This window comes from Neophocaena asiaeorientalis, unplaced genomic scaffold (assembly GCF_003031525.2).
Source record: "Neophocaena asiaeorientalis asiaeorientalis breed wild unplaced genomic scaffold, Neophocaena_asiaeorientalis_V1.1 scaffold72, whole genome shotgun sequence".
NCBI lineage: Eukaryota > Metazoa > Chordata > Mammalia > Artiodactyla > Phocoenidae > Neophocaena > Neophocaena asiaeorientalis.
In genome coordinates this window covers 11,922,181-11,934,997 of record NW_020185336.1, presented here as the reverse complement: position 1 = coordinate 11,934,997, position 12,817 = coordinate 11,922,181, and the positions used below count along the sequence as shown (strand labels likewise).

Sequence of the window (12,817 nt, the reverse complement as noted above, 5' to 3'; positions counted from 1 at the left end):
TCTCTCTCTCTCTCTCTCTCTCTCTCTCTCTCTCTCTCAGGACTTCCCACTAATTACTGACCACATGGTGGACTTAAGTGTGGGACGATAAAATCTGCCTGTTTGCATCTATCCCTCTCAATTCCCAGTCTCTTAAGGCTGACATTGTTTTCTTATATGAAACCCAGAAAGTGACTTTTAAAACTTACTTTCCTTGTAGCATATCTGTGGGAAAGGATCAACGTGCCATAAACTCTAGGCAGGATTTAAAAGTTTCATTTAATTCATTTGTTATGATCAGGAAAAAAAGACAGTCAAAGGCAGAGTGAGACAGGGAGTGGTGTAGGGCCTGAGAAAGTGGTTGCCGTGTGGCCACTGGGGAACAGGGAATGTAAAAAGCTTCTTGCACACATCGCCTCATCTATAAAAACCAGAAGCACTTGGCATCTGTCTAAGTAACAAATGGATCTAAGGGCTGTCGAGAAGAGTTGGCAGGAAATGGTCCCCAGGGCTATGATATTTTCAGATCATGTGCATTTCCCTATAATGCATAGTTCATGGATTACAGAACTCTGTTCACATGTCTTTTCTATCTAAGGACTAAATTTTGCAGGTTATGATTTGTCTGACTATCACAGTTTCTGGTGGTAAGAGGAATAAATCTGGATAGTTGAGATAAGGAGAAACTGTAAATTTTGCTTTCGAGGTGCAGGGAAGAGGAAAGCAGTGTGAAGAAGCATTAAGAGGAAAAAGGATGGAGAGTGATCATAGTGATAGTGGAGATAAAGAGTGTTAGTAGAGGAAAGAGTAGTAGGGGCCTTGGGCAAGCCCCTCTCTCAACTTTCAGGAATTTGGCTTTAAATGGAAACCTCTGTTCTATACGAACAAATACAAATTGACCTGTAGGTTTGAGAGCTTTCTGTGTCTGACATTCACTGTAAGCAGGTACCTTGTACTCAGCAGACCACAATGTAAGATTCCTACACACACACTCTAGCTGATTGGTTTTTGATCCCAAATCAGTTTCCACTACAGCACTGTGGGCTAATAAATCTGTGGGAAGAAGAGACCCTCAGCAAGACATCACAGCCACAAAAACCAAAAACTAAAACAAAACCAAAAAACTGAGTTTAATTTTAAAAGTCTGGTTTGTCCTTGAGTGAACTGGTTGTTCTGCTTTGTTTCTTTCTTTGAAATATGGAGGCCACAGAAACTGTCTAAAAAAAAAGAAGTCTCCATTCCCCATCTTACTCATTAAAAAAGTAAACTGCTTTCCACGACTCACTCTTGACTACACGTTGACCCTGCTCCCCTGCCTAGACAGAAGTAAACAAGCAAACGCTTACCTGCTGAAAATACAGGAACAATAGGCAAAACTTCAGCATCCTTGCTTTTGCAAGCCTGATATCTATTAAAAACCATCCTAGGTCATAATTCCTCACAAGATTTACTTTGGGAGTGAAACAGACACTTTATAGCAGACAGGATGTCAAAGGACACTCAAACCCTTAGATCCCAACCCTTGAGTCACTGACATTGTTTATACAAGTTGTGCCTCTTCCCAATTAAACGGGACACTTCGTTGCTTTTTTAAAAAATTTTAGTCCATCTTATATCTGCTATTGTGAAGCCTTTAATTGCTATAGCATAGTAGAGGATTCTTTATATTCTTGAAAACATTTAGGATCCTACCCCAGGTGTAAAAATAAACTGCTCAAAACCTCTTGTCAGGTTTAAGCTTGAAGCTACTGTATCCTTTGGGTTATTTTCACATGCACGGTTTTCCAGGCTCTTCTTTCCAGATTCCCTTCAATTTCTGAACCCAAAGACCATCTGTAGCTCCCTCCAGCCCAACTTTCCCAGTTTCCCAGTTTTAACACACATCTCCTATATTCAGGACCTCGGCTAACTCCTCTGAACCTTTTTGCCCGGCCTGGGGCTGATAACCCAGGCCGGGTTTCTCCTTTAATACCGCCCTTTAGCTAGAAACGTAATATGGCAAAGACAATGCATGTCTTGTTTTAGTAACAATGGTTTACCCCAGGGAGAAATAGCGTCACTATGTACTTTAGGACCTACTTTTCTTCGGTTTTTTTTTGTTTGATCAGCATCCTGACGCCGTCTTGCTGACGTTGGTCAGGGGAGAGATGCCCTCCCTGAAGGCTGGACAAGCCGTCTCTTCCTTTCATTAGCGGTGTAACCCTGTGTTCCCACCGGAGCCCTGCACGGAAGTGTCATCTTCCCGCGGGGGCCTCCCGTCGTCTCGCCTGGCTCAGAGAGCTGAGCCTAAATGAAATATAAAATATTAACTGTAAAGGAAAACAAAGGATGCTGCCTCCAAGACGGCTCCTGTGCCTGCGGCTTGGCCATGTCTCACTCGTCCCTGGGCCTCTCTGTCTCGCTCCCACCCTCGTCCCTGCGTAGGATCCACGAGTTGAATCGCAGCTCTCCAAAGCGAATTCCACCCCGAACCGGTAACCCGAGTCCTCACCGTCGCCCTTTCCCTTCTGCCGGGAGCGCAGAATGACCACCAGGAGGCCAGGAACAGAACACTTAAATGTTGCATTTATTAAGGAAATGTTAAATAAGGGGGGGGGGGCAGTCAAAGCGGTGTCACGAATGTCAAGAGCACTTTTGTGGCATAAACCGTGCAGTCACGAGCTCGGAGTTCTATTCCGAGTCTTTGTCCCGGGGCCAGCTGGGGGGCCAGCCCCTCCCCCCGCCCCCCAAAGACCCAGTTGGAAATGCATGAAAAGAAACAACTCACCCCATTCACAGGTTCCCCTCCCCCCACCCCTTCTCCCAACACAAAACTCTAACCCCCAGGCAGGCAAACAGGCCACTAGGGCGGAAAAAGACTTATCAAATATTTGTATTCAAGCAAACAAACACAAAATCCCTTAAAACGGCACGTTACAATCTATCAAAGGTATTTATCGCCCCTCCTGCCAGGGCTGGGAGGAGCGGGAGGGAACGGGCGCGAAGCCGGACACGGATTTGTGTGTCCCCGTTAGTTCGGTTAAGTGGAGTATACGCGGGTCACTTTTCCAGTCACCAGGCAAGCGGTGCCGTTGGTCTCTCCCTGCCCGCCCTCTCCACCTGCCCCCAGAGCTTGGCCCACCTGCGGGTGGAAAGGGGCCTTGGCCCGGCCGGTGTCCCCGCATCCCGCGCCAGCGGCAGCTTCCAAAGTTCTGCGCCCCAATCGCCTTCTTCTTGCCACTTGCTGCTGGAGTCCAGAGTCAGGGCTCTCTTCTATAGCCAGGCCTGGGGACTTTCAGAGAGCCAGCGAGAAAGCGGGTCGCTTCATCCCGAAAAGCAGAAGTCGAGAGAAATAATTGACTCCCACAGGTTTGCTTCGCCCAGTCTCGGATGGTGAGGGGGCGCGGCCCGGCTGGTGAAGTGGGGAGGCATGGGGCGGCTGCCGCGGGGGCCGGGGGCCGGTCAGTAGGGCCCCACGACCACCGCCTCCACCTCCTTAGACGGTCTCCGGTCCTTCACTAGGAAGTTGATCATGCCCTCGGACTTGATGAGGAGGTTGCAGCCAAGGAAGAAGATACCGAAGACCACGGTGAGCGAGAGCACGCACATGACAGCGATCTGCACCACTCGCATGATATACAGGCTACGCTCGTCCGGGCCGCCCTCCGCGAAGCCGTCGTCGGTCACCACGGATGCCTGGGTGCAGCAGCGCACGGCGCGCTCCAGCGCCTCACTGCTGTTGGCTAGGAACAGGCCGGCCACATCGGTCTGGTTGCCCAGCGCCGGATTCATCGCGGGAGCGGGCGGGCACCTCGGGAGGCGCGAGTCCGAGGGGTGGGAAGGCGGTGGCACGGGAGAAACAGGTGAGCTGAGCGCTCACTTGGCGGACTTGCGCGCGCGGGGACAGCTCGCTCTCTCCAAAGTCCCCGGGGCCCTGGGAGTTTCCCCGGAGCCTTTCCGACGAGCGCCGCAGACTTGCTGGTCTGCGCCGTCTGCTCCTGCCCGGGCGGCGCTCGTTCCCGGCGCTTGCTCGACTGGGGGCTCTTGGAACTTGGCGGGGCTGGGCCAGCGGGGCCGTGGGAGGTGCGGACGGCGGCTGTAGGGCGGCTGCTCTGAGCGAACAGCGGCCCCTTCCGGCCGTGCCGCAGCTCTGCGCCCGCCGCCGTTGGGCGGTGTGGGAAGCAAAGGAGCGAACCTCTTCCTGCTTTTCTTGCTTCGCCTCTTTTCCAGCTCCAAAGGCTAGGCAGAGGTCACTGTAGTTTTCTGGGCTTGATGGATGATTGAAGCGTTTCGGGTGGGGGAGGGGTTGCGACCAGCTGAAAGTTTCCTAAGAACTGGGTCACACCAGCTCTGCGTGTCCTTTGCCTCCCGCCCCTCTCACCTCCGGGAGGTGGAAAGTGGCGATGAATCGCAGGTGGCAGATGGTGCTGGCGAATGCATGGACCCGCCGCCTGTGCCTGACTTTGTCTTGCATGCGACGTTTGTCTAGTGGTGTAGGGGTGTATTTTTACAAAAGCAATGATTTTGGGAAGAAAGAAAGAAAAGCTGGGAGGGAAGGAAGGAGAGGAAGAAAAGGAGGGAGAGAGGAAGCTATTGGAAGACAGAGTAAGGCAGGCTTTATAGTGACTTTTGAAGCAAAGGAAAGGGAATTAGGAGAAGGAGGGGTTCTTCCGTGGCCTTTGTGTGGAGGTGGTCGCCAGGAACAGGGTCACCTCTCTGGTGAGGGAGGGGAAGGTGGACAGAATGGCTACCCTTGTAATCTCAATTGCAAATGAGTTTTTGGATGTGCTTCCAATGTTTTTCTCTGTTGGCAGTAAATCAGTTGTTTAAGGGAATTGCTCATCAACATGCATCACCTAGTACACTAGCCAAATGCTGGAAGCCCTCCCCATTTTCCGTAAGCTGATATATTTCACCTTAGTCATTTTAAACAAAGCTACATATGTTGTAGGGGCCTGATTGAGACTTCAGTCCATTATGATTCTGCTTCTGGTTTCAGTGAAATGTTACGAACCTGTCAGATTGTTTCTTGAGCTCTAGAAGAATACTTCAGGTTTTTATTTTTTAAATCCTTTCTACTTTTTAAATTTTCTTCCCCCTCTCTTCTTCTTCCTCTCTCCCTTCCCTCCTTTTTTCTTTCAACTGTGACAGCTGGAAACCAGTAACCTGAAGCCCAGTCCAAATTTCTGATAGACTATATTTACTCAATTTCTATTAAAACAAAGCTGTCTTGCCATTTTCAACTCTATTCTCAATTCCATTATATTTTCTTGTTAAACCCTCTGATTTTTGTCTCCCCAAACATTATTTACTCCATGTTCAAAGGTTTCCTTAAATGTTTTCATAGTACTTCGTGACCACAATAAAACAGTGAACTGTATTTTACTGAAGAGTTTTCAACTTTTGGATGTTGATTGTATATCAGCCTCAATAAGTTTAGACCCTTCTAAATAGCTGTTTTTGTTTTGAAGGGATGTTTAATAGCTGAAGACCCAGGCTTCTGGGCCTCATCCTCAATTCACCTGGTTTATTGCTCTAATTTCCCGTGGTTATAATAGCCTTGAAGAATGCTTCCACTCCCCACAATTTCTTCTTTGGACAAATTTATTATTTATTGATTGGAAAAAAAAAACATTTAAATCTCACTATACAGACTATCTTAGTTAATATGGGTGATACTTAACAGTAAAACATAATGCATATGTGAAAAAAATTATAGGAGATTTTAAGATAATATAAAGCAATACTACCATGAATGGTAGAGGCAAGTAGTAGAAATTTAGAAAAACAAAAGGTGGAGAATAGAGGTCCACTCCAGGGATATTAACTTGCACAGGATTGTATGTTTAGTAGAAGTTGGGTACAGATGATTAGAGACAATAGCCCTATCTTTATGTGACAAAAACAAAGAGAATTATAGTACATTTGTAAGGTCTGGTTACAAAAAGTTCCTAAAAGTGTTAATTGAATCATTTCAGAATTTGAGTATATTTATTGATATTAACAGTACTACTGTTTTAGTCAGAAGTCATTGTTAAAAGGATCAAATTTTGGAGTCCAGTAGAGATTTTATATCTTTAAACCTCTAGATTTGAGGAGTATGTTCTTAAAAGAAATAATGTAACACTCTGACTTTATTTTGTTTCAGCTTTACTCCCAACAGCCTCAAAGCTGTGGGTAAGATAGCGCTATTCCCATCAGCTAGTTCAGATCTCTCTTTTGTTTTCTTTACTCCCCCACACACGCCTGCTCCCACCAACCTGATTTTGTTGGATAAGATTGCTTGGAGTATTTAGATGGAAATTAACTATAAACCTAGTAGTACAAAACTTACATTTATCACTCACTTATTACTGGATTTAAGGGGGTACGGATGGCTAGAGCTTTTCTACAGAAATTGTTTATTTTTCTCTTTTGTATTTGGAAATTTTTTCTCTCAGCTTTACTCCAGTTATTAACCTATTTCCTAGAAAAATCTTAGAGATGTGGAAAAGAAATGTTGCTATAGAAAAACTTAATTTCTAGAAAAACAGATGGTGATGTGAAATGGGGTAATGTACTGATAACTCACTTAAAATAAAAGGATTTTGATACATACAATGACTCACTGTTATATTTATTTAACTAGTGACCTCTCCTACTTTATTGGAAAGAATGTTTGATTTCAAAAAAGTAAATACAGTACTCAGCATTTCACAATATACATGTTACACAAGGAAGGAAACATTTGTCTATTCTTTCCCAAAAATATATCTATGACATAATAAATTCTATAAAGATACTCCAGGCTGTTATTGATGGGCATCTGTGATCAGTAGACATTGGATCTATAGTTTGAATAGTTTTGCTATAGGACCAGAAACTTTCAATATCAAAGGTCTTTTCCTTGAATCTCTCTCTGTGTATATCATGAAAATATTAAGTAGACATTTTTAAAAAGAGAATATCAGATATATAAAGGATCTTTATAACTTTGAGGCAAGCTTTTTAAAAAATAAATTACTCTATATTACACAAGGTAAGTAGAAGTAAGAGTAAGCACTCATATTCATTCATAAAGGCAGACTCAGCACCTGGAACACAAGAAGAAAGCCAGAAATAAGCCAAATAGGTCATCAAACCACCAAAATAGATATCATGAAAGCCAAGTACCTAAGCTTGTATATTTTTCTCCTAAGGTTGATCCCTCAAATTCTCTGCAATCTATGTGTTTTTACTTCTTACACAGTTTTAACTCTCTCTTTTTTCTCTTTTTCTTGATGACAGGACATCAGTATCAACATGTGGGTTGGAGAGAAGAAAACAGCCAGAGGTAGGTGCTTTTACAGCCACAAGGAATGACAGCAACAACCAGAAGGTAAAACATTAAACAACATACACAAGTTTTCTAAGAGTGTACAGTATTGATTTGGGGATGTTAAATATAGAGACAGACATTCTTAGATGGTTAGGAGTCTAGCAAAATGTGTAAAGACATGGACTTTGAATCCTGCTGTCTTCACTTACTAGCTGTGTGATCTTGGAAAAGTTCCTTTACTTCTTTGTACCTCATTTACTTATCTGTGAAATGGGGATGATATTTCACAGGAGGTTGAAAGGATTGATCTAATCTATGGAAATATCTGAGAATAGTTATTAAATAAAATAGTTATCAAACAAAATAGTTACCAAATAAAAACATATTGCAATAGCTTCCGAGGAGGCATCAATTGTATAGTTCTTTAAAAAAAGGCTGAATTTTGTTCAATATTTTCTTTTTAAGAAGGCTGGAAAGTGAGTGATACATTTTAGAAATATTGCCATATGTAGTGATTGACCTTGTTACGAAAAAAATTGCAAGGATGTGGAGAAATTAAAATCCTTGTGAGTTGCTGGTGGGAATGTGAAATGGTGCAGCCTCTGTGGAAAATAGTATGGTGGTTCCTCAAAAAATTAAACATAGAATTTCCATATGATCCAGCCGTTTGATTTTAGGTATATTCCCCCCAAAATTGAAAGCAAGGGCTTGAACAGGTATTTGTACATCAACGTTCATAGCAACATTATTCACAGTAGCCAAAAGGTGGAAACAATTCAAATGTCCATCAAGGGATGAAAGGATAAACGAGATGGTGGTATATACATACAGTGGAGTATTATGCAGCCTTAAAAAGCAATACAGTTCTGATCCATGCTGTAACATGGATAAATCTTGAAGGCATTGCGCTAAGTGAAATAAGCCAGGCACAAAAGGACAAATACTGTATGATTCCATTTATATTAGGATAGTCAAATTCATAGAGACAGAAAGTAGAATACTGGTTACCAGAGGCTAGGGAGAGGAGGTAATGGGGAGTTATTGTTTAACTGAAATGTACAAAGTTTCAGTTGGGGAAGATGAAAAAGTTCTGTAGATAAATGATGGTGATGCTTGCACCACAGTGTGAATGTACTTAATGGCACTGAATCGTACACTTGAAAATTGTTAAAATGGTAAATTTTATGTTATGCATAACACAATAAAAATTCTAAATATTTTAATTAGATCTAACATAAATACTATATAAATTTCTGCAATTCAGAGAAGTTAGAAAATAATCCCCAGAAGTCATTATTCTTCTCCCCATAGCTCAAAGCCCTTAGAAATTTAGAGTATTTTCTTCCTGTCTTTTGCAATCGTTATTTTAACTTAGTCTTGACCATGCAGTAAATACAGTTTATATGTTACTTTTTTCCCTTAACCCTATATTTTCCCATAGCATTAAAAAATTATTATATGCACATTTTTAATGAGTATATAGCACTTCATTATTGAACATACCATTGTTTGTAAACCATTACTTTGTAGCAGGGCAGTTATGTTCCTCTCACATATTGTTATTGAATCAATTACACACAGAGAAGTTCTTGCTCATGTTTCTATATTTAGATTACATTGATAGGATAAATTTGCACAATTGAAATTTTTGGTGAAAACAATAATTTTTTTAAAAAAACAGCACACAGCCAAATCGTTTGTAAAAACTGTATTACCAATCTTCACTCTCATTTGAAAAGCATACGAATACACATTTTATCACACCCTCTAGGTATTCTCAACTTCAGCTACTTTTAGAAACACCTAAAGTACTTAAAAAATTTTTGTTATCCGAATCAAACCCACAAGGATTAAATCAGAATTTCTGAGGGTAGGACCCATGTCTGTATTTCTTAAAATTTCCCAGGTGATTCAATAGACCAGCTATAGCTGAAAACCACTGTTCAGAGCAGTGTTTTCAAATTTCCCCTATCTTAAGCTCACCGAGATTGGGCTAGGAAATGACTGATTCCCAGGTCCTACTGCAACCCAATTGAATTAGAATTTCCCTAACTTGATTTCTGGGTCCATCCACTGGGATTCTGCTTTGGTGGGCCTGAGATGGGCCCCATAAATTTGAATTCTTAGCAAGTACCATTAGGAAATGCTGTTCTTGAACACCAAGTATGATTTTAAAAATTATCATTGCATGCTTGATAGGGAAAAAAACAGTACCTTGTTTGAAGTTGTGTATTATCAATTGTAGTGGACTATGTTTCTACATATGTATTATAAAGCTGTATGTCCTACTTGGCAATCTTTATATTCAGGTTCAGGTCCTTTGTCTATTTCTCATTTGACATTTTATTGTTTATATTGATTTATTGATTTATAATAAGTCTTTATCAAGTATATTAACCTTAAGTATGGCATTTTATAAATATTTTTCCAGTTCATTTGCCTTTTAAGTTGGACTATATCCTTTTTGGGTACATGGAATTTTCTTACGTATGTAAATACTTCAACGTTTTCACCTGTGATTTCTTTCATTGCTTTTTTTTTTTTTTTTTTAAGGAAAAAGCACATATTTATTACATCAGAGAAAGTTCTTTCACTTAAGACCCATGCTGGGGACACAGGTTCAGGCAAGTCTCTACCACAGCTGCTTTGGGCAGGTGCCTCACTGGGGACATACACTTTGACCTGGCTCAGCTTTAATGATCTTGCAGAATGCTCCATAATATCTGCCAAGGCATCAAACTAGGATGTGAAAGTGTTGCAAATTCATGTATGGGTTTTTCATCTTATGAACAATCTAGCATTACTATCATAAAATTAATAGTTTCCCAATAAAACACAATATCTACATTTTATATCCAACATCAGCTCCTTCATAGTCAGCATTTTGAGTTTGCTTCCTTACTAGGTGCCAGGTACAGGAAAGCCATTCTGAATCTCAGATTATATAGATTATCCACAGCCATCCACCAGAAGACATTTAGAAATAACCCACCCTAGGAGACCTTTCACATCCACCTTGTAAATTGTTTGGCTGATCTTGGAAAAGAATGGTGAGCAGTGGATGGTGTAGGTAGATGGTCCATTCACACCAGCAAACACATCTATGGTCTCATTTTCTTGGTCAGCTATAAAACTTTAGCACAGAGATGAAAATAAAATGAGTCCCTATGATGTACAAAGTTTAGCCAACCCTAGTAATACATAAAGCCCACCTCAACTAAGTGAAATAAGCCAGCCACAGAAAGACAAATACTGTATGATTCCATTTATATGGGGTATCTAAAATAGTAAAGCTCATAGAAACAGAGAAAACAAGAGTGGTGCCAGCCGCTGGGGGTTGGGAAAATGAGGAGTTATTCAATGAGTAGGAAGTTTCAGTTATGCCAAATGAGTAAGTTCTAGATATCTACTGTACAACATAGTGCCTACAGTCAGCAATATGGTAATGTGCACTTCAAAATTCATTAAGAGCGTACACTCACATTGTGTTCTCACCACAAAACAAACAAAACCCAAAAAACAAAACTAAGGGATACAAGGGAACTCTGAGAGGTGTTAGATATGTCTGTCACCTAATTGTGGCAATGGTGGTATGGGTGTTTGCATATGTCCAAACTCATCAAATTGTACACATCAAATAGATGCAGTTCTTTGTATATAAGTTATACCACAATAAACCTGTTTTTTAAAAAAGAATTGATTAGTTGTCTAAGAGATAGAAAGAAGAATGTCTCCAAGAATTCACTGAAGAAAGAAAAACAGGCTGAAGCATTTTGCAGAGATAGGTCCCTGACCCCATGCAGAAAAATTATCTGGTGAATTGCTACCATCAGCAAAGCTAGTGTGTGCTATGTATTTGGCAAGTTATGGATGGAGGGGGGATTTTTTTATTGCTTCTAAACTTAGAAAATTTACCGTCATCCAGAATTTATTATTTATATGTTATTCTTTTTATTTTTAAAATACTTTTTGTATTTGCATTGCTTTATATTTAACATAATGATCTATCTGGGAGGTGTTTTGGTATAAGTTTACTCCCACCCTAAAGGGACCATAATAGGTAAATAATAACGCTGACAAAATTTTAAAGTTTCAAACTTAAGAGATTTCAGGTATCAGTTTCTTTATAATAGAAAATATGCAAACTCATTTTTTAAAATATCTTTATTGGAGTATAATTGCTTTACAATGGTGTGTTAGTTTCTGTTGTACAACAAAGTGAATCAGCTATAAGTATACATATATCCCCATATCTCCTCCCTCTTGTGTCTCCCTCCCACCCTCCCCAGCCCACCCCTCTAGGTTTTCACAAAGCATCCAGCTGCTCTCCCTGTGCTAATGAAAACTCTTTTTTTTTTTTTTTTTTTTTTTTTTTTTTGTGGTACGCGGGCCTCTCACTGTTGTGGCCTCTCCCGTTGCGGAGCATAGGCTCCGGACGCGCAGGCTCAGCGGCCATGGCTCAGCCCTCTGCGGCACGTGGGATCTTCCCAGACCGGGGCACGAACCTGTGTCCCCTGCATTGGCAGGCGGACTCTCAACCACTGCGCCACCAGGGAAGCCCTGAAAACTCATTTTTAATGAAAATTTTAAACTTCAAGCTTCTAAAGTATAGAGACTATATCTGCTTAATTTATCTTTTGATTTTTGCATCTACTTTGTTCGGAGGAAATACAGCCAGCAAGTGAAGGAAACAGTAACAGTTGAACCAAGTGTCTTTCCCTTTCTCTTGTATTTAAATACACTCCCTGGATCTCTGACCTGAGGCCATCTGGTGAGAGTCAACTTCTTTCTGTGGAAGGAGAGTGAACACTGTCCTTGTGTTACACAGGTGACCTCTTTGAGTCAGAGCGTTCTTTCAGTGCATGGGCACATGGAGTAATATGGTGAGTAGCAGCCACAATGTTCTCATCTGATAATACCTTTTTACTGCTGTTGAGATAAAGGGCCAAGAAAAGCATGCAGTAACTCACCCCCAAGCTTGATTAAAAAACCCTCACCACTGAACATGCTGAGAAGTTCTCAGAATGATACATCGTAGACCTAAGGTATCCTATTTTTAGATGTGCAGCATAGACAATTTTGGTCTCCATGGAATTTTTTCATTATTTCATTCTGATTTTCTGTCCACTTTGTAAAGTCTGCATGATTTAGACTTTAAAGTGAAAAAGCTACTGAGCTGCTTAAAGCCTTTAGTGCTACTGGTGCATCCCTTCCCACATTAGAGAAACAGGATCTGTACCAGCCTGCAAATGGGGAGAAGCAGGTAGCTGCAAAGAGACATGAAAAATGCAATTTCTAAGCTTCAGCTCAATTAATCCGAGGCAGGATTATATCTTTCATTTCCATAGGACAAGTGTGTACTGTTTCCCTTGACTATATAAAAATAGGAAGGAGAAATCAGACTGGAAGTAAAGGATGAAAATGAAATCTTTCCCATAGCATGTTGAATTTAGACTTATATATTTGAACTTATAAGGATTTGTGTCTTCTGCAAATTTGTACACACAATGGAAGGAAACAACGAAAGTCACTTATTTTCAAATGACAAGTGGTGGTGTTTCT

At 41.3% G+C, this 12,817-nt stretch overlaps 1 protein-coding gene across 1 annotated transcript; it reads right to left on the bottom strand.

Moving 5' to 3' along the window:
- Positions 1-2,527: 2,527 nt before the first annotated feature.
- Positions 2,528-3,967, bottom strand: RPRM (reprimo, TP53 dependent G2 arrest mediator homolog). Its single transcript, XM_024735982.1, has one exon. The coding sequence runs from the start codon at positions 3,748-3,750 to the stop codon at positions 3,421-3,423; it is 330 nt and encodes a 109-aa protein (XP_024591750.1). The 5' UTR covers positions 3,751-3,967; the 3' UTR covers positions 2,528-3,420.
- Between the last annotated feature and the right edge of the window lie 8,850 nt (positions 3,968-12,817).